This window comes from Tetranychus urticae, chromosome 2 (genome assembly GCF_039701765.1).
Source record: "Tetranychus urticae isolate SD_2017Ah chromosome 2, NJAU_TeUrti_SD_1.0, whole genome shotgun sequence".
In the NCBI taxonomy this organism is placed as follows: Eukaryota; Metazoa; Arthropoda; class Arachnida; order Trombidiformes; family Tetranychidae; genus Tetranychus; species Tetranychus urticae.
Window position 1 is genome coordinate 28179225 of NC_142959.1, and position 26286 is coordinate 28205510.

Genomic DNA, 26286 nt, shown 5'->3' on the forward strand with positions numbered 1-26286 from the left:
ATTTTGTTTCAATTTGTGCATTTAAATGTCATAATTGGGTTAAATGTGTCTTTTTACTAGCAACCAATTTTGTTTTTACAAAGCTTTTTACCTTTGTAAACGCATTTTATTTTAGACGATATCATTGTGACAGCTTTATACAGAAAGTTCTGTATTCAAATGAACCAATGATAATGGACGATATCGGTAAGAGCAATATTGTGATTTAATCTGTGTTGATTTATGGGACCGGCCATGGTTTTACCTAACCTAACAGATACAAATACATTATAAAAAGTTCCACATAATTTAACCACACAGTTTGGCTGATCCTCCGCATATACAAGCATAATGTCTGATTCTAATAACGCTAATAACAGTTCGTTTTGAATACATCAAGAATTCTAATTACAAAGTTATAATACAAGTTGGAAAATTGAAAATAGGAATTTGCATTCTGAACAGTGTCTATTGTATGATGAAAGTATTCGATCTAATTCAATATTTGAAGAAGTAATTGGACAAAAGATTGGTTCGCATTTTATGTTATTTTATTGCACATTTAAAACATAGAGTTTTAAAGGTTCGTAGATGCATTATGTTCGAGATTGAAAGATACATATTTCGGTAGGGAATCAGTTTATGCTTTGATGTTATCGCATAATCGGAGGTTCAAAAGACCACAGGAAGACTTGAACAATTGTCGGTTATCCTTAAGCTCATTGATAACAGTTTTCCAGTCAACATCATTAGAGGTTGATTCAGCTTTGGTTGATTCAAGGAACTTGACTAAACCATCGACATCACCTTCATGTTGGTACTTCAAGATGTCAGTCTTGTGAGCCAAAAGGAAAGAGACTAAAGTTTCTCGGTCAACTGAAGTATATTTAGATCCAGTTCCAGTGTTTCTGACAGCCCAAGCAACGAGTGATGGAAGTCCGTGTTCTTTCTCTTCACTTTGTCCAGTTACCTTCTTCTCGAGGATCTTGGCGAAAACAAGAGCCCAGTTAACTCCTTGAGTTCCTGATTCTTCAGCATGTTCCTTCAAGAATTTAGTAACACCAATGATGTTGAGACTGTCGTGGTACTTGAGGAGCTCTTCTCGGTATTTCTGAGTGAATTGATAAAACTTGGCGGCATCAATCTTAGCTGCTTGTTTGTCTTCCTCAGGATCGGCAGCAGCCCAGAGTAACAATGGAATTGATTCAGTTACAGCACCGGAGCTAGCGATCTCTTCACCTAGAAAAATATGAGAACAATTGGATTATTAAACATTGATCAGTATTACCAGTTTTTTGGTTCACTAGTACACTGTTTAGAGCTTACCTGAGACGAAAGCTGGGACGATAAGGAGTGAAGCTAAAACAAGTAAACGCATCATTTTGTTGATTAAGTTGGTTAATTGACTTACAATTCAATTATGATCTTAACCACTTCCTAACTCTTTATATATACAATATTTTTCGACTACAAAACCAATTCTTTCCGCTTTTGACTGACACTTCGAGCCATCTTTTAATTGTAAATATTTTATTTTTGTCAATCACAATAACATATGGAGCACTCGCGCTTCCTATTATCATATTTTTATTAATATCCACACCTTGTCGTTATTGTTTTAGTCCACTCAGGTTAACATGTACTCTGATTTACTTTTACCATTTGAATAAAACAAATTAATCTTCATTCATTCTTCTCTGACTCTGGATGCTGTCAATGAGATCCTATGAAACTTAAGGTTACGTATCAGCTTTCGTATTCAAAATTCGACCAAAGAAAGTTAATATTTGGTCAAGATAGCAACTAATTGAGGCTACTGATGATTATCGTTTGATTTTAAAGAGTTTGATTGACATTTGACTCGACAAGCTGAATATTGACGCAGTTGGTAGACCTTATCACATGCTCGGTGTTTATTAGGTTTTAGATGCTTCGAAACCTTTTCATTGTCTAAGTTCACTCAGATCATTATGCACTTGGAGTTTTTTTGATGATCAAATAAACATTTCCAAAAATGATTAGTTTATTGTTATTTTGTTCTACTAGGTATTAATACAAATTTACAAATCATTTAATTAAACAAGAAATTTAATTGATATGCGTTTTATTCATGATCTTTTATCTGTGAAAGGATGTTAAATGGTTCTCATGCATAAAAGCATAAGCAACAACTTATTCAATAAACCTAGCTCATTGCAACCTTGTTGAATAAACAATTTTCTGGTCAAACTTGCTAAAATATTGCAAAGAATGCTGCTGAAGGGTAGAACATTTAAGTTAAGAATTGAGAAAATGAGTTCGTAGGAAAATTGAAACTGAATACATTAGTCCAATTTAAAAATTTCTCACATCAATAGTTTTCGGGGAAATCGAAGTCAAAGTTGAAACTTCGATCACCTTTTGTGCAATATTGAAAAGGGATTTTTCATGAAATTCATTTTGCTGGTGTTATTTTTGATAAGCAACCGAAAAATGCACTTATTTCGTTCGATTTTTAGTCAAACCGACTTCATTCAATTACGACAAGAGCTAGTGAACTCAAACTCATTGTTTGCCCAAAAAAATTGTATCCTAACATTACGAATTAAATATAGTATCAACAGTTCTCTTGATTTTAACCATACAGCTGAAAAGTTCGAGCCTCGATATTTCGAGAGTAGCATCACTTACAATTATCATTCTTTGTCCAGCCATTAGACTTTACTATAATGTATTGAAATAACTAATCATTCAAACTCATTAAAAAAAGTTATAACATTGTATTATAAAACTTATTTTGTCAGGTTTAAGCTTTATTCATAAAGTTGAATGGTTTCTCAAACACAAATTTAACGTATCACAAGGATATTCATTATTAAATGAAATAGCTCAGATTTTCTTAGATATTGAGTTAGTCGATAATGTAGTCCATGATGTGATCTACTGCTAGGCTAAGTATGATGGTTGTAAGTGATGTCGTTCCCGAAATACTGAAACTCGAACTTTTTAGGAAAATGGTCGCAATCAAGAGAACTGTTGATATCTCTAAAATTATATTTGATCCATAATGTTAAGTAACAATTTTTCCGGATTCATAATGAGTTTGAGCTCTCTAACTCTTACGTTCATTGAATAAAATCGGTTTGACTAAAAATCGAACTTATGTGTTTTATTGAAAAAAGAAAATTTCATTTCACAAAAGAAGTGTATTTTTCGGTTGCTTGTCAAATTAACATCAGCAAAATGAATTTCATGAAAAAATCTGCTTCCAATATTGCACAAAAGGTAATCGAAGTTTCAACTTCGACTTCAATTTTCTCGAAAACTACTGATGCGAGAATTTGCAAATTGCACAAATGGGTTCAGTTTTAATTTTCCTACAGGCCAATGGAGGCTGAATTCAAAGAAATGGATATTCACCAGTTTTTAATCAATTCGCTTCAATTTGTGTATTTAAATGTCATAACTTGTTTAAATGTGTCTTTTTACTAGCAATCAGTTTCGTTCAAGATTTTACCTTTGTGGATGCAATTTATTTTCCTGCTTCATACAAAAAGTTTCGTATCTAAATGAACAAATAGAAATATAAGATATTGGGAAGAGCAATATTGTGATTTAATCTGTGTGAATTTATGGGACAAGCCGTGTATTTACCTAACCCGATCCACACAATTACATTTTTAAAAGTCACACATAATTTATCTACACAGGTTAATTTCACACAAATTTTGGCTGATTCTCCGCATTTACACTCATAATGTCTGATTTTGGTTACAATAAATTGTTGGTTCGTTGCGCTGATAACAGATCGTTTTGCATATATCAAGAATTCTAATTACAAAGTTATAATACGTAGTTGGAAAGAAATAGAAAATTTGAAAATTTTCAGGTCAAACTTCTGAACATTGTCTATTGTATGAGAACGCATTCGATTCAATTCAATATTTGAAGAAGTAATTGGATAAAAGATTGGTTTGCATTTTATGTTATTTTATTGTGATTTTAAAACATAGAGTTTTAAAGGTTCGTAGATGCATTATGTTCGAGATTGAAAGATACATATTTCGGTAGGGAATCAGTTTATGCTTTGATGTTATCGCATAATCGGAGGTTCAAAAGACCACAGGAAGACTTGAACAATTGTCGGTTATCCTTAAGCTCATTGATAACAGTTTTCCAGTCAACATCATTAGAGGTTGATTCAGCTTTGGTTGATTCAAGGAACTTGACTAAACCATCGACATCACCTTCATGTTGGTACTTCAAGATGTCAGTCTTGTGAGCCAAAAGGAAAGAGACTAAAGTTTCTCGGTCAACTGAAGTATATTTAGATCCAGTTCCAGTGTTTCTGACAGCCCAAGCAACGAGTGATGGAAGTCCGTGTTCTTTCTCTTCACTTTGTCCAGTTACCTTCTTCTCGAGGATCTTGGCGAAAACAAGAGCCCAGTTAACTCCTTGAGTTCCTGATTCTTCAGCATGTTCCTTCAAGAATTTAGTAACACCAATGATGTTGAGACTGTCGTGGTACTTGAGGAGCTCTTCTCGGTATTTCTGAGTGAATTGATAAAACTTGGCGGCATCAATCTTAGCTGCTTGTTTGTCTTCCTCAGGATCGGCAGCAGCCCAGAGTAACAATGGAATTGATTCAGTTACAGCACCGGAGCTAGCGATCTCTTCACCTAGAAAAATATGAGAACAATTGGATTATTAAACATTGATCAGTATTACCAGTTTTTTGGTTCACTAGTACACTGTTTAGAGCTTACCTGAGACGAAAGCTGGGACGATAAGGAGTGAAGCTAAAACAAGTAAACGCATCATTTTGTTGATTAAGTTGGTTAATTGACTTACAATTCAATTATGATCTTAACCACTTCCTAACTCTTTATATATACAATATTTTTCGACTACAAAACCAATTCTTTCCGCTTTTGACTGACACTTCGAGCCATCTTTTAATTGTAAATATTTTATTGGCTTTAATCAATCACAATCACACAGTGAACATGTCAACTCTTGATTATGTCAACACCTTTCTATCATTATCTAAGTCCACTCAGGTTAACATGTACTCTGATTTCCTTTTTATTGATCTACTCAATAATTTCTAAGGAATTAATCCAGCATCTGCATTCTTATCCTGGACATTGTTCAATGGGAAACTAAAACTGTGAAAATTGTTTTTTAGGTTACGCTCGATCAACTTTCATCTTTAAAATAAACCAAAGACAGTAGTTAATTTTTGGCCAATATAGCAACTACACAAATGTAGACTCATCATTTGATCTCCAATAGTTTGATTGACATTCCAACTCGACTTGCTGAATGCTGACGCAGTTGTTAGGTGTATCATATGCTCGATGTTTATTAGCTTTCAAATGCTTCGACACCTTTTCATTATCCAAGTTCACTCAGGTTACTATGCACTTGGATTTTCATTGATTTAATCAAAAAAGTCTCTGTCCAATCTCTTCCCAATTGTTCAAGTCCGGCAAATACATGTATGCCTGCAATCACCAGCTCTTGAATTCGTCAAGCGAGTTAAAATGGCGAGTTGAAAGTTGAAAGTCAGTCACAAACTTGGATCGTTTTTGTGTATCTATGATTATCATCAAACTCATTTCTATGTGAATTTCGAAAAGTTTTTTCTAAACATTAGTTTCGCTTAAATCATGTTCGATTTTCCTCAAACGTATTTTCTTAAATAACTTTCAATGGCCAGCCAGAATTGCACCAACCTACACAACAAACATACTTATAAAACCCAACAAAACTGGTGAGGATAAATAACGGCTTACTTTATGAATAAGCATTTCTCTGTGTAACTAAATAATAAAATGTTTTGACTTTTCTCGCATGATATTGAATGATCTTATGCTTCCATATACCATGGCATATGAGCATAATTGTTGAAAGAATGATCATGTTACATTCTTAAAGCTTCAAATTTTGAGGCCATTATAGCCTCAGCAATAAAAAGTTAATAAAATAGCTGCTTTTCAGATCATTTGCATTTCATTGTGTAATATTAGTATCTACTCGCAAATTTTAAGGCCACAAGAAGATTTGGATTATTGTAGATCATTTTCAGACCATTGGTGATGTTTAAAGTTTGTTATTGAATGTATTGGAAGATTCGTTTTACCTTATTCTTTTAACTTCATGTTTCATACTTTGTTTTATTTATTCAAATGAATCCTTCAATCTGAACATCTTCAAATTATAAATGACTAAAATCATGGATTGTTTGACCTTTGGAAAGTACATTTTAAAATTGCACAAATATATGGACATCAAATTGAGCCTTGAATGATTTATGAATGCAATTTGAAAGAAAGTTCAAATGAAAGTTTTTGTCCTCAACTTACATAGAAAAGCAAAGTTTCAGATCAAATGTTTCTATTTATTTCAATTTAAGGTCAAAAATTTCATTAACTTTAGGTAATAGCATTTAGTTGGGAGGTTAATTGTTGTATTTGATTTGAATTTAGGTTAACAAACATGTCTATGGGTAGTTAAAGCAAGGTAAATGGGTCAACACAGTAACCCAGATCAACCCAAAAACTCTGTAATTATTTCCCTTTCAATGACAAGTAAACTATAATTTGTAATTGCAAAGGCTGGATAAATACTTCAGTTTATTATAATTTTTAAATTTATCATTTTCTAGGTTATTTTCAAGACGAAACTGGAAACATCGTTTCATGAATTAAGTTGGTTATTCAACAATTTGGAGCGAACGTAAATTTGAATGAACTAAATCATAAATCCAATTGAGAACCAAATTGGTTAAATTTTTAGGTTTTACCCAAAAAGTCGATAAGAGTTCAATTAACAATTGAAAGATTTACCGATGAAAAACTGAGATACTTTTTTAGTAAATTAGATGTTGATTTGGTTAATCAGACAATCGCTCGTATTTTTGCTGGGATTTACCTAATAATGACGGAAGCAATAAAAGGTACAAATTGATTATAATGAAAGGGAAAGGCTGAAAGGTTGAAACAAGTTTAGGTAAAATTAGATTAACCGTGAATTTAGATTTACCGAAATTGCCAGGACAATGACCGGCTGGTTTTGAATAATTTAAATAATTGAGTCACTGATGGAAGTAAATGATTAACTGTCCACTCTTACTGACTCCTATTGTAATGTTGGTGTTAATTTCAATGTTAATTATAGCGATGATATTACACGAAAATTGAGTTTGAATGGGTAAGCGAGTTGAAAATTGTTGGTTACTTTGGTTGCTCTTGGTTGCTGTTGGTTACATTTACTTACGTCTCGATTGAGTTTTGGTTTTTCCAAAATTGCGTTCTGGACTATTTGCAATTGAATCGTTTCATTATCAGACTGTAATAAGGTAAAGACGAAGGTAAGAGTGGGAAGTGAAATGAAGATGAATGTTTGTGCCTTTGAGTACGTCATGAGTTACACGTTTAAAGGTGAGAAAGCAAATGTGAATCCATCTCAAAATGATCATCGACTCAGCTGGAAAGGAGCAAAGGTAAGCCGTATTTTTTGGCCTCTTTTCTCCCATTTACCTTTTATTCATTCTTTTTTCATATTATCTCTTCCTCCGTCCTCCCTCATCATCCTCCCTCTTCTTGTTGTTACTGGTGCTGATGGTGTTTCTTTCTTAATGCCTTTCTTTCTAGCTTTGGCTTCATCTTCTTCTTCCTTTTTTTTCTGGTTACTTCTTACTCTTGGTCCAGGTAAACTATTTTTTGTCTCTTCATGGTTCACCCTCTTCTCATCAGGTATATATAAAGCTGATTTTTAGGACAACATCTTAGAAGCACTTTTATCTTCATTGAACTGTTTACTATTTTGATTCGCTCGTTTTGCTTGCTTGTTTCAGTTGCCTTTTGGATAACAGTTACTTTACCATACATGACTTATTGACCAACAAACTTAGATTTAAGTGTATTGTTTCATCTCTGGACATTGACATCGTCTACAAGGTAAATTAAATTGTTTATTAATTATTAAATAATACTCAGGGCTTTAAGTAATTTTGATAGAATAGACATTTTGTTTGATAATCATTGTTTTATAATTTTTAGCGTTTTCTTGTGCTTCTCTACATGTGGTATTGGATTATCACTTTTTATGTTCAGTTATTGACTAACGCAGTGTTTTTTTGCTATTTAAAGCTTTAATAGTAGGTTAAATATTAATTTAGAAGATTGTTGACTTGTAATTTTAGGTATTAAATTATGAAAAGGAAGCAATTAATGATTACAATTGTTGATTGCTTTATGGAAAGCTCTTGCAACCGGTCGATTGTTTTCATTTTTATGCTTTCTCTTTTTTCCAAACAACAATGAATCAGGGTTTGCATATTTTGAGAAGTCTTTAAGATAACAAAGCTTTTTCAGTTTTGGATTTTTCCATTTCTTATTGTTAGATATTCATTGTTCCCATTCAAAATGTATTTCAAATTCGGTATCATCATGAAGTTTGTTTTACTTTGAAACACAATTTGTTTAATAAACTATGAATTGTTTGCTTTCCACAGAAATTGTCATCACAATGAAACTGGAAATTAGTTTTTTCGCTTTCATATTTTTACTATCATCATCTCTGGTCTCCTCATCGTCATCATCTGATGGTTCATCATCTTCAAATAACACCAACAGCAAACAATTAACTGAAGGAAGATCGGGTCGAGGTGATATACCAATTGAGATTGAAGATCAACCAGGAAGATTGGGTAGAGACGATTTTAACATCAACGAACCCAATAATGCAAGTCTTTACCTAAACTTGGCCTCCTCTAAGTCATCCGATGATCAAGGTGAGCTAGATAATTCAACAATAGTGGAACGACCAACTCATATAATGGGTCGTAGTTCACGAGCCCTAGATTTGGACCACTATTTAGGGGGATCCCGAAAAGCTCGTAAAGAGGGGCACAGGGAATCACGAATTCTTAATGACAACATTGATTTAACATCATCATCATCATCATCTTCGTCCTCAGCTAAATCAGGATTGGCAATTCAGGGATTCATTCCAATTGTATCCTTATCCGGCTCTCCAACAGGTGGTTCAACAATCCTATCAGCTTCACCAACATCATCGGTCTCTTCTTCATCTCCGGGAAAACATTCAAACGACTATAATTCAGGTAACGACAATGGTAACAATAATGGCAATTATCAAGAGGAAGGTTATCTACCACCTTCAAATGGCTATGCTGGACCCAATGATGCCAAATTTCTTGGTGCTGCCTTACAAGGACTAACAGCCGCTTTCAAACCCAAACCTCAGGGTTATGATCCCAACCTCTACGAAAGTTACAATGGACCTTCCTCATCATCACCTCGAGACTGTGTTTGTGTTCCCTTTTATATGTGTAAAAATGGTTTTCTTGAGCAGCGATCAAAAAATCCACCAGTGAACGCATTGATGGGACATAGACCAGCTACTAATTTAGGAGATTATGAAGATCTCGTCAATGCTCAAAGCATTTTGAACCAGTATTCAATGTCACCTCAACTGGCTTCCTTTTATCGATCCAAAGTGAGGCAACCTCAACATCAACAACACCATCAGCACCATCAACAACAGCAACAACATCATCATCAACAACATCAGAATCATCAACAACAACACCATCAACACCAACCAATACAATCATCGCCATCAACATTTGCCCAAGAAAGTGTTAACAATCATCAATATCAACCAACACCTGCACCAGTTACTCGATTACCAATAGACGAAAGAAGCATTGATGGTCGATCCAATCGTCCACAGATTGAAGCATACAATTCAAATTCAAATGAGGTAGGTTGATTGTTGAAAGAATTAAATTCGTATTAAGATCATAGTAATCATGAGAGAATGAAAAAATCTAAATTAGTGAGAGTGATTAAATTGTCATAAAGGTTAGAGAACCTTGAACTAAAGGTTATCATGCTATAAAAAAAAGTAAACCAGGCCTCAAGTTATAAACTACCAACCGGTTATTTAGCTAATTACAGTTCATTTCAGTGTTTTTGTTAACCATTGATGAATCTCATCTGAATCAGAATCAGCTTGATTGTCATTTTGTGTGTAAGAGAGAGTATAAAGATAAAAAGAGAATATAATTTGAAAAACCAAAAATAGCGTTGAGAGTAAATTAATTTTGACTGTTTAATGTCATCTTCACTTTTTTCACCTTCACTATTCTTCTGTTAAAAGATAAATATTACATGATGAGTGAGAGTGATGAGCATTTTAGACAGTTACTCATCATGTTTAATATAATGATCATGATGATCATGTTGATTAATAGATTTTTTGCTGCTCTCTAACCTTTAACATTTTCCAATCAAAACGGTTTTAACAGTAAACAGTCTTTCCAATTTTGAGAGCCAAAACCAGCAAACACAATTGAGCAGCTTTTTGACTTGACTTGCCAATAAAAAGGAAGAGTAGGTCAATTTATAAAACTGGCGATATCAAGAACTAATATCAGTGAAAATCGAAATTGATTTTATAAATAGTAATCATGAAAACATTAATAATAGTAAAATCAAGTTTTGATTTCAAGTTTTTACGCTTTATATTGATTTTTCAAACTCTTCAAACAAACATTTCAGGTTGAAATTTATCTAATTGTTTTCCCATCATTTGCTCTTTACACCAACAGACAAATAACGACCCTCAATACACTTCAGAAGTTTTAGGTCGTATTTTTGGTTCCTCGGGAGGAAGAAACTGCGGAGTATTGCGTACATGTTGTCGAATTATGCCAGAATATCAAGCTTATGATGCTCCAGCTCAATTTGTACCACCACAACTTTATCCAATGACAACCTCTAACGATAATTATCTCCAACCATCACCCAATTATCAAAATGGTGGATTGATGCAGCCAAGTTATAATGTTTATAATAATCAGCCATCCAAACGATTCCAACAAAACATAGATATTTCAACAGCATTGATTCGACCCAAACCATACAACCCACAATATCACGGTGGACATTATACCGGTGGTAGACCCGTCCGACCCTCAATTAAGAACCACCAGCCTCTTCCAATCAGACCAATTCGTCCTTCATATGAACAGCAATTGTCTTACCAACCACCTCCACCTCCACCTTCAAATCACCATAACCACCAACCTTCATATCAACAACCAAACTCTGCTCTCGTCAACCCAAGCCCTTCAGCTTCATATAATGGTGAATCAAATTATGGACAATGTGGAATTAGAAATTCTGTTGGAATCCATGGACGAGTCCAAAATCTACAGTATCACAAGTCATCTACTGAGTTTGGTGAATATCCATGGCAAGCAGCTATCCTTAAACGTCTCGGACCTGCTGATAGTCTTTACGTGTGTGGAGGTACTCTTATATCTAGTCAATGGATTGCCACAGCTGCTCATTGTATCAAAAGGTAAGCATTTAAATTTATACAAATTAATGCGGTTCATTGAAAACAGCAATTTAAATTTAAGATTTGCCCTCTTTCGTTTTGATTCTAATTATTCTGCTTGATTTGTTTCCTTTCCAGCAACCGAGCGGAAGATTTAAAAGCACGCCTTGGTGAATGGGATGTTCACCGGGATGATGAGTTCTATCCTCATGTTGAAAAATTTGTCGATGAAATTGTTATCCATCCCGAATACTATCCAGGAAATCTGATCAATGACATTGCCTTGATTCGTTTAGAGAGTCCAGTCGATCTTAACTCGCCCAATATAGCTCCAGCTTGCATTCCTTCATCTTATGAAAATTTCGTTGGATCAAGATGTTGGGTTACTGGTTGGGGAAAGGATTCATTTGGTACTCAAGGTGAATACCAATCTGTATTGAAAGAAGTTGATGTTCCCATTTTATCGCACACTGATTGTGAACAAACACTTCGACAAACTCGTCTTGGGCCATATTATCAACTCCACCCTGGTTTCTTGTGTGCTGGTGGTGAACCAGGTAAAGACGCTTGTGAAGGCGATGGAGGATCACCATTAGTTTGTGATGTTGGTGGAATCTGGAAAGTTGCTGGTCTTGTTTCATGGGGAATTGGATGTGGTCAACCTGGAGTTCCTGGTGTTTATGTCAACGTTGGTCATTACAATCAATGGATTGATTCAGTTGTAGGTAAATATGGTAAAAGTAGTTTAGATGCTTCACCATCATCAGGCAATTTACAAGATCCCTTTGGAGCTGGAATAATTAGTGAACGTAGCAATAATTTAACTCCTTCCAAAGTCGCCAATGGAACTGTTGTCGATTCAAGATTAAGGTCTCAGGAGAGTGCCACATTAACCGTTAAACCATCAGATTTCGAGTCAACAAAGAGTGAATCTCATTAAAAGAAATAAAAAGTGGTTTTAGTTCCTTTTTTTAATTGTATTTTATAATTAATGATTATTTAACCTCCTGTGGTTGAATCATCATTGTTCATTCGACCGAGTCTTAATATCAATTTTTTGTCATCAATATATCCTCTCGAATCTCCGTTTTTCTCCCACTATTGAACTTTTCTGTTCAATTTGCTTAATTAATATACTGCCTTTCTGTTTTATCAATTGACGCATTGTAACTTAATTTGATTGTATTCTCACGCTTTTTCTCTTTAATGATGAGTCATTAATTTGTACATTGAGAATTTTTATGTATCTTCTTGGAGAAGAAAACTTCATTTCTATTTGTAAAAACGTAAACAAATATATTTTTCAAAAAAAGAAACAATTGATCGCCAATCATTTAATATTTGAATTGGCAACTATGATACAAAATTAGTTGTCCTGGAACTATTGAAACTTGTTTAATCCTCAGCTGAATAATAAACTTTTAAAAGAGGTCCAATTGGTTAGAATCCAAAATCAGTCAAATGTGACTTGGGTCAAATTTAATCCAATCAAGGTTAGAAGCAATCAATTTATCGAATTAAAGGTTATCACCATCATCTTGAATAAGGATCTTCAACCCTTTTATATGCTGCCAGAAACTTTTTGCCACCTGCTCGGGTTACTTTTTGACCTTCTTCGGTACAATCAAATAGCTTACTGTAAATAGCATCACTGGAAATTTCGTCTTCTGTCAGTTGTTTGAAAAGTGGATGTTCATTAAAGTGAGAGTCCATCCAATTGTACAACTCTTCAACATCAGTGCCAAAATAAACGATACCACCAACTTTTAACACATATGCATAATCGGCCAACAGGGGTTTACTGATTATCCTCCATTTGTGTTTGGTTTTTTTGAAATGTGGATCGGGAAACATGAAAAATAATTTGCTTAGTTGTCCTTTATGAAAATAATTTGGAAGGTACTTCATGGCATTTGATCGAATACAAGCGATCTGGTCATATTTACCAGGAGATTCGCTTCTTAAGGATTTAATTCTATCTTGAACATAATCACAGACTTTTACACGAATCTCCATTCCAAGAGATAGTTTATCTGGATAGACTGAAGCAAGGGTTACCAACAGACCACCATAGCCACAACCAACATCGAGATATTCAACCTGTTCGCCATTTTGGTCATAATTAGGATAAAGTTCATTCCATTTCATTAAATCAGGTCTAATGGGATAATCAAAACAATGATCGGCAATCGGATTTGTGTGAGCTCTTTGACGATAGAAGCGTTTTTGAGGTGGATCAATAACCTTAGTCGCCATTATTTTTTTAAAATGGACTAGCTAATTGAAAGAAAGTTAACACTCACAAATACTTAAAAGATGAAAAACATGGCACGGAAATAAATACAAATATAAAAAACAGGAAAAAATCACGTTTTAAAAGCATGAAAACAAGCAAAACATTGACTCAAATGTTAAACCCTTATCCATTCAAAACCCAGTACAAATTTTTGGCGGTAAAAATAAAAATATCTCCCAACAAATAAAATGTTCAAATAATAAATTTAATGAATGAAATTACTCTTCTGAAGTAGTATACGACTCTGGTAAAGAAGGCTCTCGACTTTCGGCTCGCTCTCTTAAATGGGGTGGAACAAAATTGGGTGGAATAATATCTCGTGCACCACAATCGGGTTGAACACAATCGTCAGATTTTCTAAATACTAAGGCACAGGAATTAATACAGTAACGGTTACCAGTAGGTGTCGTCTCCTTTTGGAAGAAATGACCAAGATGGGCATCACAACGAGCACAGCTAACTTCTGTTCTGGTTCGAGAAGCAGTATGATCTGGAGTAAGAATGACTCTTGATTGGTCAATTGCATCGTAAAAGGATGGCCAACCACAACTGGCATCATATTTTGTTTTAGATGAAAAAAGTTCAGCGTCACAGATTAAACAATAATAGACTCCGGCAGAATCGGTATGAACTAAATCACCAGAAAAAGGTAATTCAGTGCCCTTTTCTTGAGTCACCTCATACGCGACGGCAGATAGACGTGATCTCAAGTATTGCTTATCAACTTTATATTTTTTAAGATCGCCGGGAGCCTGTTTGCTGGGTGAAGATGATGATGAGGACCCAAGGTCAGATGAATTTGACCGTCCACCTTCAGTTGATGAAGAAAATTCAGCTCCAGTGAAAGTTGAACGTCCAGGCTCATTGGAAGCATCAGTGTCAGTGGACTGTCCGAGTGCGAATCCTCTTGAGGTAGATGGCTTAGGATCTTGATCCATTATATTTTTGATTAAAATTTTTCTCTAAAAAGAAAGAAAAAGAGAGAATCGTTGACTATTAAATTGACAAGAAACGACAAAAATTAGAAAAATCAAGGTTAAATGAATGAAACAATGTGGAATCAGAAAACAATCAAAGCACAGGGGCTTACGCGTTTACAGGAATAAAGATAATCTAATTACATTGTCATGTACTTTTAGTTCTGTCAGTTTAATTGGTTGTTTAATCAAACAACAGATGGAGATTCATATATTCAGATCTCCATCTAGTGTTCAATTTTTACACCATATTAGTGAGCAGTTGCTCACGAAAAGTGTCTCTGGTTGAAGAGAGGGAGAGAGAAGGTTGAGAGAGAGAGAGTGAGTCTATTTTATAAACATTTTTACCGAAGTGAACATAACGTGAGTCTTACTGTGTTATTGTGTGGCTGTTGTTGGTAAGGACAACACTCGGTTAAATTGGGTAATTAATATCAATATGAGTGAATACGATGTTGATGGATATATTGAACAAGAAGATGATACCCGTGATGGTCTTCTTGACCCGGCTTGGGAGAAACAACAGCGAAAGGTAATTTCTCCCTTGTATTTCACTATATTCCTCTCTCTCTTTTTCTCTCTCCTACCTTTCTGTGTGTCTCTCTCATCTCTTTCTCCTCTCTCTGACTTTCCATCTTTTTCTCTCTCTCTCTCTTTTCCGGCTTGAATAATATTTTTCTTTGCTATTTGATTGTCTTTTCCCATCTATTTTCTCTATTCTAACATGCACATTTCTCTGTTACCTCCATCAATCTTTTTTAATTCATCGTCTAGTCTTTTTATCTAGTTTCAATTTGTTCATTTTCCTCTGTCATCTTTTTTCATCATCACTTTACAGCTTACCAAACTGTTGTACTCTAGCTACTGATCGCTACTTTTTTTTCTTCTGCCATTTTATCATCAATAGTTGAACCTTGATCTGCATCCATTTTTAAATAGCATTTTTTACTCCTCTTCTATTATTCACCCTTCTCTATCCTTCTCTATCTTTCTATCCTAGTTATTTTTTAATGTCAGTAGTAATGACATCAGTTGAAAATTATGCTTTTTCTGGCTTCAACCAGGAATCATTAGTTAACCATGATAATTATTTTAATATCTGATTACTTTTGACAAAAATAATTGCTTAGATATACAAATATCTATTTGTTGCATTTCCGATCCACTTTAATTGGTTTACTTTATTGATATGCACTTTGATATGATTGAGAGGTGAAGTGATGAACTTTCTTTTTTTTTTTGATTGACTGTTCTATCTGATATTTATTTATCTCACCTTATATTTCTCCTCTTTTTATTAGACCTTCACAGCCTGGTGTAATTCACACCTACGAAAAGCTGGAACCCAGATAGAAAATATCGAAGAAGACTTTCGAAATGGCCTTAAACTTATGTTACTTTTGGAAGTTATTTCCGGCGAAAGTTTACCCAAACCTGATCGGGGTAAAATGAGATTCCATAAAATTGCCAATGTCAACAAAGCTTTAGACTTCATTGCCAGTAAAGGAGTTCGTTTGGTTTCCATTGGTGCTGAGGAGATTGTTGACGGTAATGTGAAGATGACTCTTGGTCTTATCTGGACAATCATTTTGAGGTTTGCCATCCAAGACATCTCCGTTGAAGGTGTGTAAATAATCATCAGATAAAACTCAATCAGATTAATTTGGCATTATTTACAATTAACCGTTTTTATTCATCTTTTATCAATCCATCAGAGATGACTGCTAAAGAAGGACTTCTCCTCTGGTGTCAACGTAAAACAGCTCCTTATAAGAACGTTAATGTTCAAAACTTCCATATGAGCTGGAAGGATGGTCTTGCTTTCTGTGCCTTAATTCACAGGCACCGTCCCGATCTCCTTGATTATTCAAGTCTGTCCAAAGTGAGTTTGCAGTTTGAACATGCACAACAATGATTTACTAAGCATCCATCAAAACAACCATTTTTACCGCAAACGGACTTATTGATTTTAAATTTCTTCATAAACAGGATCACCCTCTAGAGAACCTGAATTTGGCTTTCGATATTGCCGAGAAACATCTTAACATACCTAAAATGTTGGACGCCGAAGGTATGACATTGAAACAATTTATTCCACCTTGTGAAAAATATCAAAAAAAGGGTCTAGAAGCTTTTTAAAAAAAGGTTAACATCTTATAGCAAGTAGTTATGTTTTGTTTCATTTTTTGTCTCTATGAATCAACTTGAGTTTTAGCTTGAAGGAATCCATGTCAATTTATAAAAGCTAGATTGTGAATCCTGATTGAAGAAGCTGGAGCTAAAGCAAAAGCAGGAATGAAAGAGAAATAATTGACGAAAGAAAGAAGAGACTGATTTGTGAGAAATTTGATGTCTAAATAGCAAAGGAAGGAGAAAAAGTTGCAGTATTTTTGGATGAGAAAAGTGCAAAAAAAATGGTAAACCCTGACACAATATTGATCGTAATTTAGTGAACATTACCTTTTACCACAGTTCATAAAGTGAATTTTATATTCTCCTGTTCCTTTGCCCGTTAAGATGACATGTAAAATTTACACAAAATTATGTAAAAGTTAGTGTGAAAAAGGCAGTTAATGAGAGCAAAAGTGTTCTTTTTTTTATGAGAAAGCGTGAAGGAAGACAACGATGTTCAGTACTAATGTTATTCAGATAAGCTTCGTTTAACTTATCGTTACAGGTTGTTATTAATATATTTATCTTTTTCCGCTCTTCATCTTTGTCTAGCTCAATATAAGTAAACACTAAATTAATGTTATTAGTTGCATTTTCCCTTTCTGATTGAGGTGAATTTTCCTTCAACATTGAACTGAAAAGATGATTTTACCAATTTCATAGTAATGAGATTTTTGCTAAATTTCTCAATCCTCTTTCTCTTTCTATCTCTGTCTCTTCTCTGCCTATTTAAATAACTTTTCAGGTTACCAAAAAATTCAAAGACGAGCCTAAAAATTTTTGCTCTCTAATGTTTCTTCCAAATCTCATTGAATATACAACATTTATTTCATAGGGTAGTGAAAATAATTTGTTGTATAATCTTGCCCTTTAACCATAATTGTTTCTCAAAGGCTCTTTCCAAGTTAATCTCAAGACTAAACTAACCTTTATTGTGATGCTCAGCTTTCATGATTATTGTAATAATTACAATCATCATTACCATCATGTTGATGATCATAACCATAATGACATTTCCGCTTTTGTTCATTTATTCTTATCATTCATTGGTCACGGTCATCACGTTGTTGAATCTTCTCAATTTTTCAATGAATAATTTTCTCTACTCTCAATGAATTTGATATTTTGCTATTGTTGATGACTCTGATGATGATTCTGATGATGTCTCTGATGTCTTTTGATAATACTTAACTGTCCGGGTTAAATTTTTTGTTTGAAAAGCTTAATAAGGTCTCGATAGCAGGAAAACCTTTGCCAAGAAAACGTTGGAGATTCGACGTAATTATTAGAATATCTTGTCAAGTTCTTTTCCGGAATTCGCATCAACAATTATAAGCTGCCAAGTTATTTCTTGCTCTCTCTCTCTCTCCATCTTTCCCCTCATCTTCATCTTCCATTGCCTCTTAAATTCATCTTCCCCTCCACCCTCCCTCCTTACACAAATCATCTCAACAATTAAGCTTTAGCACACAAAAATAGTAAACATAAACTACTACTGTAATAGTAAAACTTACGCTTTGTATTATTCAGGCTCAAATCTAATTTGTCTACATCGTTATCTTCCTCCCTCTTTTTCGCTCTCTTCTTCTCTTTCTTCTCATCATTTTTTCTCCTTCGCAGGGGGAGTTGCATGAGAATCGGTTATATCTGAAACTTCATTAACATTGAAGTTATGGGAAGCAAATAGGCTTTATGCATATATTTATATTTATTGTTTATTTATATTTTGCATGGTCTTTATTATTGAAGTTAAAGGGTTAAAGATGGTTGAGATTTTTGTTTCCACTTCTGTTCATGTCATCAATTAGAGTTGAAATATGTTCATTTCTTGAGAAGTAGCAACATCGACAATATTATTGACATGATGCATTTAATGATAATTGTGGACTCAACCGAGCCGACATGTAAAACACGTTTCTCTCACAATAGCAAATTAACAATCAACACGCTACCAAGTGTAAAGACTGTTAATTGACTTGGCTTGGTTGATTATATTTCACTGTCATCAGAATCATGTTTACTGCCTAAACTTCATGTGCTTGTTATTCCCGTTACTTTCCTCCTTTTGTTTTTTAAGATGTTAATCATTATGATTAGAGTAGCTTTAAACAAAATATGAGATTCATCTTAAACAAAAAACTCAAGTCTACTTAGAATCTAGTTGTCATACTTTTTGATTGTTTTTCCCTAAATATTATCATTCTCATCATCATCATCATCAACAAAGCAAAGAGTCAAATTGACTTAATGAGTGCGTTATAATTGGTTACAAAAAAGCGGCAAAAAAATCTGCAAAAAAATCAGCTCAACTTGTTTCTTTTTTTACTTTAGTTATGCTTTTACTACAGAATCGTGTTGATATTGAAAAATATATCTAAATTTTGTTGAAAATTATAACTTGACAGTTTAGTCTATTTTGCTTTTTCTTGTTCGTTTTTTTCTCTCTCTCTTTAATTACATCTACTTTGTGTATGATTTTACATTCATACACGCCATACACATTCATGCACTCCTACTCATTACTCATGTATTAATTTATATAATTGTAGCTTCTCGGTGAAGTTTGTTTTTCGCACTCACACCATTTTGTTTGCTTTTCTAGTCGCAATATACCTAAAAATGAACAGCTCAAAATGACAAATATCAACACTTATAAGTTATTTATCATGATAAATATTCTTATGTAACTGAAACCTTTGTCAGTTAGCTTTAGCTATTTCCTGCCTACAAATGGAATTTTGTCTTTTACTTTTCATTCAACATTCCATTGCAAATTCATTTGTTAATTTTTTACACTTGATTAACTCACACAGACATGGTTAACACGGTTAAACCTGACGAGAGAGCCGTTATGACCTATGTTTCCTGCTATTATCATGCCTTTCAAGGTGCTCAACAGGTAAACATTAAGATCAAAAGCAAAAGGTTTCTTTTTTTTCTTCACACACAAAAAGCAATTTATAGTTAACTGTTGAATGTAAATTAATCCAAAAATGTCTTTTGTCTGTCAATACAAAAAACCTTACCAAGTGAATGCAAACTAATAACTAATACAAGAACAATATATTTAATGAAACAAAATCAAATCAATGACACATTGATTTTCACCTAATCTCATCAATAAGCGATGAGCTAATTAATTAGATTACCTAGTAACTACTTGCCAATAGACCAAATGAAACAAGCATGTTTCCGCCAATTGTTTGTTTAAAAGCAACCCTTTCCTTCAATATCCTCCAACACCTACAAAATGAAAATCTGATGAAAAAAAAAGATTTCAAAAAACCAAATCCTAATCTAACAATGCTTGAACTTTTAACTATAAAAATCTTTCTCTTTCTCCTTTCCAATAATATCAACCATCGAAAAATGATGAACCGATTCTTACCTGTTATATTTAATTAAATGTCAAATACCATCAATGCCAACGACTTAACCAAAAAAAACACTAAACATAAATAAATATGAATGCTGAACCTGCCTGTAAAAACCCAATGGTAACCGCAATTGAAATTGAATGATGGACTTGGCTGCAAACTTGTCATATTTAACATAATCACACTTAATCATTATTAGATATTAACTCGGCTGCCTGGCCTGATGAGAGGGCTATAATGACTTATGTATCTTCCTATTATCACACATTTTCTCGTGCTCAGCAGGTAAACCAAATGTTTGTCATTCCCTTTACTTATCTTCTTCCTCTTTTCTTCTTCTTTTTCTGTCTCACCTTTCACTGAATTAACTTCATGTTAATATGTTGATGATAATTATGAGGAAGAAAAAAAAAGAAGTGAATAACATTGAAAATCCATAATCACTTGTCCATACGCCAATTACCTTTAAATCTCACAATAACAAGTTAAATATTACCTACCATTTCAACTCAATTCAATTTTTCTTAATTTCTTTATCCTTTCATATTTTCACTCGTCTTCATTTTTTTACTTTTAACCCTCCGAGTTTATCTTTAAGTTTTACATTTAACAACAATTTATCGTTTTCCTATCTTTATATTAACTTTCATTATTTCCTGACAAACTGATACTAACAACAACAACCTAACAATAACTTTATAATACAAAAGCACAAAATTAGGAAGAAAAAATTGCTATGAAAAAAGCTACATTTTTTGCAATAAGTTTATCTAATGCATTTATTTCTCTTCTTTTTTCTCTTTCTCTTCATTTCGCTTCAATTTTAAACATCTTGGAATTATCACGCTCATCTTTACTTCTATTCAACTCTCCCTGTTTGGATATTATCTGGTTTTGTTGTTTGCCGTTCATCTTCTCAACCGTCTTGGTCGTTTTCAATTTAACCACCCACCATTATTGTCAAATCTGCAAACCCTTGGTTATCTTCACTTTCTTTCTTTCTCTCTTTCTATATTCCTTTTGCTTTCCTTTTCTTATTATTTGCTTATTCATCTCTTGTTTATCATCAACTAATCTCTGCATTTACCCTTGGCCCGGGCTTGGCAAAATATTGACATTAACGCTTTTGGTTTACTTCTCCTTCTCTCTTAACCATTTGATGTTGCGTCTGCTTTTCTACATCTTTATTATCTGGTTGATCTGCATCTTGCTCTATCATTTTTATGTTTCTCTCTGCACAACATCAATATTAGGCTGAGACTGCAGCTAACAGGATATGCAAAGTTCTCAAAGTTAACCAGGAAAATGAACGCCTCATGGAAGAGTATGAAAGACTTGCTTCCGATCTTTTGGAATGGATTCGACGAACCACTCCTTGGCTGGAGAATCGTACAACTGACAATACACTGCCCGGAGTCCAAAAGAAATTGGAAGAGTTTCGCCAATATCGACGAGCTCACAAGCCTCCCCGAGTTGAACAAAAAGCTCGTCTGGAAACTAATTTCAACACTTTACAAACTAAACTTCGCTTAAGTAATAGACCAGCCTATTTGCCTACTGAAGGTAAAACTGTGGCAGACATTGCCAATGCTTGGAAGGGTCTTGAAGCTGCGGAACGAGGGTTCGAGGAATGGCTTCTTTCAGAGATGATGCGCCTTGAACGTTTGGACCATTTGGCTCAGAAATTTAAGCACAAGGCTGACATTCATGAAGAATGGACCCGAGGTAAAGAACAAATGTTACAAAGCCAAGATTTCCGTCATTGCCGATTGAATGAGGTGAAAGCATTGAAAAAGAAACATGAAGCCTTTGAAAGTGATTTGGCTGCCCATCAAGATAGGGTTGAACAAATTGCTGCCATTGCTTCAGAATTAAACACTTTAGGTTATCATGGCTCTGTTCAAGTCAATGAGAGATGCCAACGGATCTGTAATCAATGGGATCAACTAGGAACCCTGACGCAAACACGGCGCATTGCCCTAGAAGAAGCTGAATCAGTTTTGGAAAAAATTGATACACTTCACCTTGAATTTGCCAAGAGAGCTGCACCATTCAACAATTGGTTGGATGGAGCTCGTGAAGATTTGGTTGATATGTTTATAGTTCACACTATTGAAGAAATTCAAGGACTGATTGAAGCTCATGAACAGTTCAAAATGACCCTTGGCGAAGCTGATAAGGAACACAAGTCAATCATCGCTTTATCACAAGAAGTTTCATCTATTGCCACTAAATATCAGGTTCCCGGTGGTATCGAGAATCCATATACTAGTCTTACCCCTGATGTGAGCATTAATCAACCTTTTCTTTTATTCCACCATCTCTTTCTCTCTCCTTATTATCTCGTTTAACAATTTACCGGTTACCTTTGAATTACATTCTATCACATTTGAGTCTCTTGTTGGCCAAAGACTTGATGGTGGTGCTGTTGAAAAGTGAAAAGTTACTTGAAATACATCAACTGCCTTTTTTAGAAGTGTTAAGTTAATTCAACAAACTGGCAGAGTTTCAGCAACTCTCATCCTTCCCTCCTCTTTCCCTTTTCAAAACACACACACTCTCTCTTACTCAGGTTCACATCCTTTTTCACCGAAGATACTTTTACCCTCTAATTCCGCATCTTCATCATCCTTCCTGCTCCCTTTTCACTCACTCTTGGCAGTTTTGCTTATCATCGAGTTAACCGTCTAAGCATCTAGGTCGTTATTTAGGAACCTTCAATGTTTTGCTTCTCTGTGAAATACGTTTACATGGTTTACTATTTGATGAATGTCTCAGTGGTTTCATGAGTTTTATTTTTCGCATTTCTTTCTCTCTTTCACCCTCAAAGCTGAGCTTTTGAGCATCACCAATTATTATATCCATCTTTCATCATTAACCAAAAAACAGCAAATTGGAGAAACTTCATCTCTTCATTTATCTCTTTTTCCAGCAAAATAAGTTTCTTTACAAGAAACAATTTTTCAAATTTTAGTTACAAATGTTATATTAATGGACAGAGCACTTTAGTTTTGTTTCAAAATTTGTACAAAATTCGAGATGACTAAATTTAAGAACGAAGTTAGAAAAGAAAAGCGTAAACCAACCTTGAACTCTTCTCAATCTAAACTTAGAATCCAGAACGAATTGTTAGCTTAAATTTGTTTTCAATATTAGTCATTAACTTTTGCATTCATGCTGATAGACTTGAGCAATTTATTTTCATCAACAATCCAAGTCTTTCTTTCCCTGTAAAATCTTGCTCTCTTTCATCTTTAATGAAAAGTCTTTGTTTTCTTGTTGGCGGTGAAAAAAAGAACAGGATAACATGAAAATAGCCCACTTTTGATGTTTGCTTATGCATATTCATTACTTTTTGTTATCAGGACAAAAATATTATCACAACTTTTAATTACAGTTTGTTTAGGAATAATTTTTATCAAAAGCTATATCATTTATTGTAATGGATGTTCATCATTTGATTTTGTTTGTTCTGTTCTTGTTTTCATTGCTTTGGAAAAACAAAGATTCAAAATCATGATACACCTTAAATATTCATGAGTTGGGCAACAAAGTTGGTTGCTAGTGTAATCTGACTTATATCAATGTTTTTGTTAACGTTTAGAGTTAACAATATAAAGTCAAGTTTTAAAGTTAAACCGAAGGTAAACGAGATAATATGAGATGATTTCAAGAGATTATAACACAAAAAGTGTAAAACAATGATGATTATTATGTTGATATAATGGTTGTATCTTTTTTCATTGAAATTATTCTTCTTCTTCTTTTCTCTCTATTCAGGAAATATCCAACAAATGGGCTGATGTGAAACAATTAGTGCCAAAACGAGATCAAGTTTTATCTACTGAATCAATGAGGCAGCAAAGAAATGAAGCTTTGAGACGAAAATTCGGTGAAAGAGCAAATGTTGTTGGCCCATGGATAGAAAGACAAATGGATGCCGTTGCTGCCGTTGGAATGGGTATCCAAGGAACATTGGAAGATCAAAAGAACAAACTTCTCCAGTACGAGCAAGCCGTTAATCAATATCGACCCAACATGGATGAACTGGAAAAGATACATCAAGAAGTTCAAGAATCAATGATCTTTGAGAACCGTTACACACAATTCACCATGGAGGTTAATACCATTAATCTAGATATAAATATTGATTGAAATAATCTAGTTTGGCTTAAAATTAACTTGTTTTCTTTAACCTTATTTAGACACTTCGAGTTGGCTGGGAACAGTTATTGACATCAATAAGGCGCAACATTAACGAAGTAGAAAATCAAATATTGACTCGAGATTCAAAAGGTATCACACAGGAGCAGCTCAATGAGTTTAGAATGTCATTTAATCATTTTGACAAGACGAGAAGCGGACGACTCAATCCAGATGAATTTAAATCCTGCCTTGTCAGCCTTGGTTACAATATACGAAGTGATAGACAAGGTGATGCTGATTTCAGAAGAATCATGCTCATCGTTGATCCAAACAACACTGGATATGTTACTTTTGACACCTTCCTTGATTTTATGACCAGAGAAGCTACCGATACCGACACTGCTGAACAAATTATCGATTCATTCAGAATTTTAGCTGGAGACAAGGTAAAAAGAAAGATTAATCGCAAGATAAAGCAACAAGTTACAGAAATGATGAAAAATTTGTTTTTCATCTCATCTTTTGTTCATCTTTTTCATGCAACATCAGTGTTATCAGCAATTTTTGCCCTCAAATTTTTGCCTTTCATTTTGCTTTTCAATTTCAAGTCAATCATGATAATCAAAAGTGATTCAGTTCAATTTGAATTGTTAGTCTATCTAACAAGATCTTTAATATTGGAAACTTTCACGTCTATTATCAACTCTTTACAGTCTTTTTTACATTTAAAATGTAATCACAATCTAGGGAATCGTGAAAATTTTTAGGAGTAAGCAAGGCTTTTATTTATTTTTGTATAACATCAATCACAAGATAACATAGTTGGCTTAGTTTATAAGATTGTTTACACTCTGTAACAGGTAACAATAATTACTCTAGCATTTAAACAACAAAAGAAATCATGAAATCTTTTTTTTCACTTACTTTTGAACTCAAGCCAAACTAGTGCACCATTAGATTCAACGAAAAACCGAAATCGTAATTGAACATTTTTTTCTTAGATTAATTGGTAGAATTATAATGTTAGGTGTTGGGATTTCAGAGATTCACTACTTTTTTTTGCCTTCATCATTCTTTCCAAGCTAAAACATCAGTAACAGTTGTTATTAACCCAAATTACTGAACAAAATGAATTTTTGAGCACCATTTTGCTTACAAATTGACTTTATCTTTCTATTATAAGCCTTTTTAATCTCACAATCTATTATTATCGAGGTTACATCAACAATAGCAGATGAATAGGAACTTTCAGATAAAAGGCTTAAAATCTTATCATCCCATGATCTTACACTTAAATAACATTTAAACTGTTCATTTAATATTTGGTTACAACAAAAGAAGAGTTATTTTTATGACAGTTAAATGATTTTTTAGCTCTAATCTAAACTCTCACACTTACAAATAAATATTAATGCAATGACAAATTAGTTTATTCAAAAGCTCAGCAAGTAGCCAAAGGGCTAGGCTTTGACTCCTACATTAGCTTGTTGCTTTGTTTTTATATTACTTTCCTTGATGTCTTTAATTAAATGATTCTAATTTGTTTTTTTTCTTTTTCCACTTTAGTCTTATATCACGGCTGATGAGCTTAGACGTGAATTACCACCAGATCAAGCTGAATATTGTATCAAGAGAATGGCACCTTATCGTGGAACCGGAGCAGTGCCCGGAGCATTGGATTACATGTCATTCTCAACTGCACTTTATGGCGAAAGTGATCTCTAAACTTTCTCTCTTCCTCATCTTCTCTCTCTTTCTCCTCTCTTCTTCCCACCCTCTCTCTCTCTCTCTTTAAATCAAATCATTCTTTATGTCTATTTCGTTTGTCTCTATCTTTTTTGTTCTCTTTCTCTCTCTCTGTCTCTTACCCACTCTTTCACTCTACCACCTCTACGAGCATGATGATGTTTGATATACTGTATCAAACATTGAACTATTTCGAAAAAGTCTAATTAATAAAGAAATACAATTTACCTGATTA

General features: G+C 33.9%; 6 protein-coding genes across 9 annotated transcripts; 2 read left to right on the plus strand and 4 right to left on the minus strand.

The window, feature by feature from the left end:
• Positions 1 to 509: 509 nt before the first annotated feature.
• On the minus strand, positions 510 to 1731 carry LOC149094271 (uncharacterized). The gene is made up of 2 exons (XM_089268485.1): positions 1306 to 1731; positions 510 to 1218 (listed from the first exon to the last, which is right to left on the minus strand). The coding sequence occupies exons 1-2, from the start codon at positions 1358 to 1360 to the stop codon at positions 620 to 622; spliced, it is 654 nt and encodes a 217-aa protein (XP_089124611.1). The 5' UTR covers positions 1361 to 1731; the 3' UTR covers positions 510 to 619.
• Positions 1732 to 3754: 2023 nt separating this feature from the next.
• LOC107360288 (uncharacterized) lies at positions 3755 to 4871 on the minus strand. Its single transcript, XM_015926912.3, has 2 exons — positions 4725 to 4871; positions 3755 to 4637 (listed from the first exon to the last, which is right to left on the minus strand). Exons 1-2 carry the CDS (start codon positions 4777 to 4779, stop codon positions 4039 to 4041), a joined length of 654 nt encoding a protein of 217 aa, XP_015782398.1. The 5' UTR covers positions 4780 to 4871; the 3' UTR covers positions 3755 to 4038.
• Positions 4872 to 7246: 2375 nt separating this feature from the next.
• Positions 7247 to 12653, plus strand: LOC107360402 (uncharacterized). Of its 2 annotated transcripts, XM_025160565.2 has the most exons (7): positions 7309 to 7465; positions 7617 to 7718; positions 7820 to 7922; positions 8480 to 8758; positions 8945 to 9753; positions 10604 to 11358; positions 11476 to 12653. In XM_025160565.2, exons 4-7 carry the CDS (start codon positions 8494 to 8496, stop codon positions 12275 to 12277), a joined length of 2631 nt encoding a protein of 876 aa, XP_025016333.1. In that variant the 5' UTR covers positions 7309 to 7465; positions 7617 to 7718; positions 7820 to 7922; positions 8480 to 8493; the 3' UTR covers positions 12278 to 12653. The 2 variants fall into 2 exon arrangements, with proteins under 2 accessions (XP_015782537.1, XP_025016333.1); XM_015927051.3 differs by having other exon boundaries at positions 7247 to 7465; positions 8480 to 9753.
• On the minus strand, positions 12509 to 13732 carry LOC107360404 (tRNA (guanine-N(7)-)-methyltransferase). The gene has a single exon (XM_015927056.3). It carries the CDS (start codon positions 13591 to 13593, stop codon positions 12871 to 12873), a length of 723 nt encoding a protein of 240 aa, XP_015782542.1. The 5' UTR covers positions 13594 to 13732; the 3' UTR covers positions 12509 to 12870.
• Positions 13733 to 13817: 85 nt separating this feature from the next.
• Positions 13818 to 14950, minus strand: LOC107360405 (uncharacterized). The gene has a single exon (XM_015927057.3). The coding sequence runs from the start codon at positions 14569 to 14571 to the stop codon at positions 13852 to 13854; it is 720 nt and encodes a 239-aa protein (XP_015782543.1). The 5' UTR covers positions 14572 to 14950; the 3' UTR covers positions 13818 to 13851.
• Positions 14951 to 15000: 50 nt separating this feature from the next.
• On the plus strand, positions 15001 to 26286 carry Actn (alpha actinin). 3 transcript variants are annotated; one of them, XM_089268484.1, is made up of 10 exons: positions 15001 to 15142; positions 15912 to 16233; positions 16326 to 16492; positions 16600 to 16681; positions 19596 to 19686; positions 20363 to 20444; positions 21413 to 22444; positions 23940 to 24278; positions 24365 to 24751; positions 25872 to 26286. In XM_089268484.1, the coding sequence occupies exons 1-10, from the start codon at positions 15050 to 15052 to the stop codon at positions 26028 to 26030; spliced, it is 2754 nt and encodes a 917-aa protein (XP_089124610.1). In that variant the 5' UTR covers positions 15001 to 15049; the 3' UTR covers positions 26031 to 26286. The 3 variants fall into 3 exon arrangements, with proteins under 3 accessions (XP_089124610.1, XP_015782540.1, XP_015782541.1); XM_015927054.2 differs by lacking the exon at positions 20363 to 20444 and having other exon boundaries at positions 19596 to 19681; XM_015927055.2 differs by lacking the exon at positions 19596 to 19686 and having other exon boundaries at positions 20359 to 20444.